Here is a 6,588-nt window from a genome sequence, read left to right as displayed (position 1 = left end):
GCAATTCATAGGGTCCCGTTGACTTACCTATGTCAAGCTTATTTAGCAGACCAAAGACATCGAGTTCTTTAATAGTCACACTGTCCAGTGTTTGTGTGGAGGGATTTGTATGGACTGACGAGAAGGGTGTTTCTATAGTATATATATTGCTAAAGTAGTTTGGGAATACCGTTTCTATTGAACATTGAAATAAGCTAGTCACTGTCACTCGGTTTTTATTAAGAATAACCTCATATTTAAGATAAGAGTCCTTAAAACATATTCGAATCAAAATTCTTTCAGTGATAAGTCGTTCACTTTGGGCACCTGTTTGACCGAAACTATTAAATGTGAAGGTTGTTTAGACTTATAGGTTAACGACATCCCGAAGTCGTTTCGGAACTCATATTATGTTTGAACTTACTAATGTTAGTCAAATGGTGTTTTATGTATCCAGATAGCCACTTTGTTTGCTCTTATACATTTTTACGCTTCATATGTCGAATTCTCGTTTTTACCTGTTATTCAAGGGGATATAACACTCAGGACGTGATTATCTTTCTTAAAATATAACTTTAAGGTTTTTAAAGCTCACCCTCCTATCGTTCTGATTGTTGTCAACTGGTTTTATTCTGGAGCCCTATCAACCAACAAAGGGGAAGTGGCGTTGGAAAATAAACGGGAAACGCGTCAAAACGTCTACTTTTTCGCCTGTCCTGGGGAAATGATGCGGATTTACCCCTTTTTGTCGCTCTGTCGCTCAAATGTCGCTGAATTGTGTCCTTTTCGTCTAAATATCCGCTGAATTGTTTAATATTCACCTAAATATCTGATGAATTGTCTACTTTTCGCCTAAATGCACACCGAATTATCTACTTTTGCTCCAACTTTTAAAACACCATTGGCATAACCCCATAGGTCTCCTATGTTCGCCTTTATCCCAACAACAAACCACACTGCAATCCACGGGTAAAATGACATGTTTAGATAAATTTATTGAAAAGGAAAAGCGTATTGTTGTGCAACATTATAACAGAAGTTCGAGCATCAAGCGTTATACATTTTCATTGTAATTCCCGATTCATTGTTATTTGAAAATATCTGCAAAAGAAGATACAGGTGATGTATTATTATTAAGGCATGTGTATTTAATAGCAAGTTCACTGAAAATCAAACGCACTTTCTCAACACTTAAATAGTTCCCCATGTAGGTAAGAAAGTAAGCTCATTTACAAAATAATGTTTATTGAAAAATAAGTAGAACATAAAAAACATTTCACGGATTACTTCCTTTAACCACGCATGTTCGGCTATTGAGAATAAAAATAATCTTCCTGTGAAATCTGAAGTGTAAAGAACGAAAGAAATTACAACGATGTATGAATGACATGCTTTGGCACAGCCAGATACTTGAAGCTTCAATTACGGTTATGTTCGTTAACACTTGACAATAACTATATAGTAGTAGCGAAGTTATCACTTTAAATTAGTACATACCTGTCCTTGTTTCCTCCTATTACGCTTTATCAATTTGTCTCAGACGTCGTGAAAATAAACTTGTGTAGCGATATCGTACAGCTTCGCAAGGTCTTTTTCATTGACAGATGATGACAAAAAGCGATTGGTCAAAGCACCTGAAGTTTAAATAATAGATATAGGTTACTTCGTATGTAGCCATAAAACCGGCATTTCTGAAGTGCCAAGTAGCGTAAAATTACTGGCGACCTCAGGTGTCATGAGGTACGACAAAACATATCGCATTGAGGTCTTAGGATCATTATCCATTAACCTCGTTACCATGGCCATCTGTGATACGAACAAATTATAAAATTAATGTTGTTGACTTACAAATCTGTCCCTGGTTTCTTTCTGTTGCAAACCAGTGTCCAGAATCTGCAGTTCCTCTTCAGATGACAAAGGGAACTGCTGACTTGATAGTCCGCAGTCGAATTGATGCGGATATTCGCGTTCACTGAACTTCGCTAGTAGCAGCTTTACATTTATACTCAAGTCATTTACAGTCAATGTCCTTAACCGATACCCATGTGTGTTCATGGCTAACTACGGAGCACATAAATATTCCTATATCACTGGATGGGAAAGGATCTTCGAAGTAATTGCGTGGGTCAGTGAAAGACCTAAATTTTAGTAGTCCATCCTCCCCTATATCAGTGACTAAACCAGGCTGTTCGTTTACTACTACAACATTATCAGGCTTAAATGAAGTTAGTTTACTATTCTTAAACATAATTACTTGTTTATTGCAGACCTCCTTAGCGGCTATTGGGGTAGTATTAGTTGAATGGCTAACTTGAAGCCTATCGCAGAATGACATTTTCTCAGCATAACGCTGAGCTGCTTGCTTTGTAACAACATACCCATTATGCACAAATTTTTGTATTTGTCTCATATAAGACTCGGATGGAAAACCTGGAAAACTATCTAAAGGTCCATGTGCACGAACGTCGTCAGGAGGGTGCTGTAAGAAATGTACATTGTAAACTAAGTTTTCAGACCCATAACACCATTCGTATTCCTTAAGAAAGTTTCGTAAGTCCATTTTGACAGATTCTACAACTGTATCATGTAATTTAGGATGTGCAATCAGATAAATGGATAACGCTAAACACCGGAAATTAAGATACAGAGGTTGGGGCAATGATTTTGCAGAATCACTGGGTCTAAATATAGAAGGAACAACCTACATTCAGAAGTTTTCCATACCGATACGAAGTCCAATGTACGGCATTTACGCTGAAAGTCGGAGGGAGTACTTGTCACGCAACCAGATATTAAATTATTTATGTCCCTAATTGCACATGAGTTCAAGTTAAGCAATCTTCTATGTGAGAATTCTACCCAAAGATTAGCTAGCTTTTTGGTGACACCTAGGTACACCATGTGCATAGGATCTAAAGGAAAAGTTATGCTAGCATAAGTTTTACATGTGCGCTTTTCGCTCCTTTATTTGATTGCTTTCTCGGCGTTTAGATTGTTATCACCTGACTCAAATGGTTTTTATTCGCATTTTATCATTATCAGTGAACATACAGGCTAAACGGAAATCTAGTGTTCGAATATTGATGACCAATACTTACTATAATGAGGTATATAATAGTTTTTGTCCTTGTAAAAGTGATAACTCAGTTTATAACCCATCATCTTTATAATCTTGTACTTCTAAGATTGTTGGGGCCTTGTTATACTGTTTGCTTTCATAAGGACTTACCAACTTGTATTTCTTCACTGAATATAGATACATGAATACATATACCTCGTTAAGAGAAAATACATTTCCGTTTTTTATTTACCAAGTAGCGGTCCTGAAGTTCACACCTACATTAATACGACATAAATGCAAAAGCCCTTTGCTGTAACACATAGTGATCTTCAGGATATTCTGCAAGAATTTATTGATGAGTTAGTTGACTCATGTTTGATGGATGGAATTTTAACAATGCATCGTGCAATAAAATTAGGATATTTCCATATTATTGCTCCTGAACAAAATACAAACTTGTCGGATAATCTTGGCAATGGTTCTTCGAATTCAGGCTCTGGCAGAGACCCTAGCAAAACTGCTAGTTGCTGTCGATGTGGGAAGTGTAATTGTAAGGTTGCTGCTACACGTTATGCTGTCCACTTATCTAATTGTATGGGATTAGGAAGAAACAGTTCAAGAAGAGCCAACAAGTAAGTGGGACACTTCTGTATTGATGTTTTATTGAAACTTCGTTCTTGCTAAAGTTATTTTCATGGGTCAATCATTCGTATCTTTGTTTCTGTTATGAAGTCTACCGTAATAAAGTTTATTGAGACAAACCAACAAATTATTGTCTCCCTTTCGAAATATGTCACCCAAAATATCAGCGTAATTCATTTCTTGCAGTATTGCCAGGTTCTTTGTTGACAATAGATTTTAGAACCGAAACCTTGAACTGTTTAGATTGACAGATAGCATGTGCAGTCGTACCTCACACCACCGTTGCACGCTTAATAGTCCTAATTTTATTCTTAGTGTAACTTTGGATCTAAATAGAATTTGTGGCAAACTCAATGTGGATTTCCCTTACGTTTAAAATGCCAGTTATTATTTTTTATATGCATGGAATAAAGTGGTATTTGAGGATGTCGAGAGTAATATGGAGTTGGGAGAAATACTATTCTCAAGTGTGAACATATTAAGTGTAGTAGTTATATCTTTCGAAATTATCGATGGTTTACATTTAGGGTATCACACAATATTCCGTACTGGTAAAACCTAAAGTGCGAATGCACTGACAATAATTATAGATATTTGGGGACCCGTATTTCCACTCTACCATTATAAGAAACAAAAACAGCTACTTACATTAGTCAGGGTAGTGGTGTTATATCATCAACTTAAACTCGAATACAAGAGTTGGTAATTAAGAAATAGTGTTTTTGTACTTTTAGGCGCATAGCAGAACAACAACGTTTAGAAGATGATGATACCGAAACCGAGGAGAATTTTTTGGAGTCATCTTCGGGAGACATGATCTCGTATAAGAACTCAGCAACCTCATCTGACCAACTGGAATGCAAATATTCTAACGGAACAGCTAATAATCATCGATCACCCTTAAAACTGACAATCTCTTTGGTACCGGGTTCTGGGAAGCTAGATCACTCTTCCAAACATTCAAATAGACAACTTGACCCAACGGCTGGTGGTAATGAATACAGCTGTCTGGATGGAAATAATTCATTAAAAACTTCCCAGAGCTCACATCTTAAATCAAGCTTACCGACTGTAGTTAGTGAATCCAGCACTTGATAGGAAGTTGGAACGACTCTCTGTCTATTAGATGAAATTTATGTGAAGCATCAAGATCATTACCTTTTGACTACATTTTACAATATGAAGTTTGTAAATAAAAAGTATTCTGTGATTTTATCCTGAAGTCTTCCTATAACTTTTTGAGTGATTTTTTATGATATGAACTTATTATTTAAAGAAAATTAGACACTTAGTTACATTTCCCTGTTTCAAAGCCTGTTTATATTCCCCAAAAAACCACATTGAACGTATATATGTGGATAAGGTTATTCAGATGGTAAAATAACACAACGTTGGTACGATTTACTAGCAACATCTCGCTTTATGGGTTATGTAAACTAACATAGCAAATACACCCACATTTGCGTATGAGTTCTTAGAAGAAACAGATATTTTAATAGCCAATCGTCTTGTTTGATTGCATGAATTACGGTATGCCAAATGGAATAAAATTTGTGATTGGGTTTCAGGTATCAAACATCGCTAAGCTACAAACATATACTACGGTTCATCACAGGGGAGTTTCTTCTTTCCACAGTAGGAAGATCATAAGGTCGCTGCCATAAATAAACTGAATTAGGATATAATTTGAAGACACTCGTCTCACTGTGTTCGACAAGTACAGTCTCTATATCTAGTGTCTCACAGATAGGAATATTGTAAAGATAACATTAGGAACAGCAAAATATTAGGGGTAGTTAAAAAGTGTGGGGATCCTGTTTAAAAAAATTACGCCATAAACTATTAGGAGCCCACAGTATGGTCGCATCATTGGGACCATTGTGAGATGAAATGGGCCTATAACTAAATACTACACGAATGTAACATTTGAAATATCTTGCAATGACTTGTTAATTATTGGGAGGAGTTTCGTAACATTCACGGCAGGTGAGTGACTACAAAAAGAAACCAGGGCTACTCAACAAACCGAAGGACTAGTGCAGTTTTTGACTGAAAGGAAATTAGGAAATCTATAGGATCAGTGACTGAATAGCTATACATATAGAAGCAATGTGTTTGACTATTACGGCGACAAGTGTTTAATTCGTTTCTGCCCATTCTGATTATTTGTGGAAATGGTTGGTTTTAAAATCAGTGCGAATGTTGTTTGTTTAAATGAACTTATAAGAAGATATAAAGACTTTGTTGTCTTCTTAAATCCACCGGTATCGTATCCCCGTTTGTGATTTCGGTTATTAGTTTGGAAGATCTCACTCACTAACAATGACCTACAATGAAACTAAATTATCTGGTTTCAGTATATATGGTCCGAATAATGAAAACAGTGTAGGAATACAACGAATTTGTTTTTGTCAAATGGCACACGTTTAGATCTTAAAATAGTAATTTTTATTGACAACCAGCTTGGGTATGGAGAGTTGTTTGTTTGCATGTATTTATGTAGCCAGGTGCTCTTCACGGTAAGATCACTAGAAATAGAACGCACGGTCGGGGTTACATTGAAATCTTTAAGATTGTAGGACGTTGTAGATAATAGATTCATCATGCCACTGTAGTCGTTCCTGAATTCTGCATAGACATGATCTTCAAGAGCTGACTTATATAATTACATGAGGGCCATTGAAGTATGTTCAAACGTCTAAGTGCAATAAAATATTATTAATAATTGATGTAGGGCTTCTCACTAACACATATGAAACTCCCTTTATGCATGTTCCATAGCTACCAGCACGTAATGAAAAAAATCAATATAATTAGTCTATTGACCAAAATAGGTTAAGCTGCTAACTTTGTCTTATATTCTATGTAACCCAAACGACTCTGATCTATATGTTCACATAAAACCC

General features: G+C 36.1%; 1 protein-coding gene across 1 annotated transcript; it reads left to right on the top strand.

The window, feature by feature from the left end:
• The first annotated feature begins 247 nt into the window (after positions 1-247).
• On the top strand, positions 248-4,905 carry SGF11 (SAGA-associated factor). Its single transcript, XM_051210673.1, has 3 exons — positions 248-1,190; positions 3,298-3,672; positions 4,417-4,905. Exons 2-3 carry the CDS (start codon positions 3,335-3,337, stop codon positions 4,775-4,777), a joined length of 699 nt encoding a protein of 232 aa, XP_051070689.1. The 5' UTR covers positions 248-1,190; positions 3,298-3,334; the 3' UTR covers positions 4,778-4,905.
• The last annotated feature ends 1,683 nt before the right edge of the window (positions 4,906-6,588 follow it).

This window comes from Schistosoma haematobium, chromosome ZW (genome assembly GCF_000699445.3).
Source record: "Schistosoma haematobium chromosome ZW, whole genome shotgun sequence".
Taxonomy (NCBI): Eukaryota; Metazoa; Platyhelminthes; class Trematoda; order Strigeidida; family Schistosomatidae; genus Schistosoma; species Schistosoma haematobium.
Note: the sequence above shows the minus strand (reverse complement) of the source record. Positions and strands in the feature narration are given on the sequence as shown.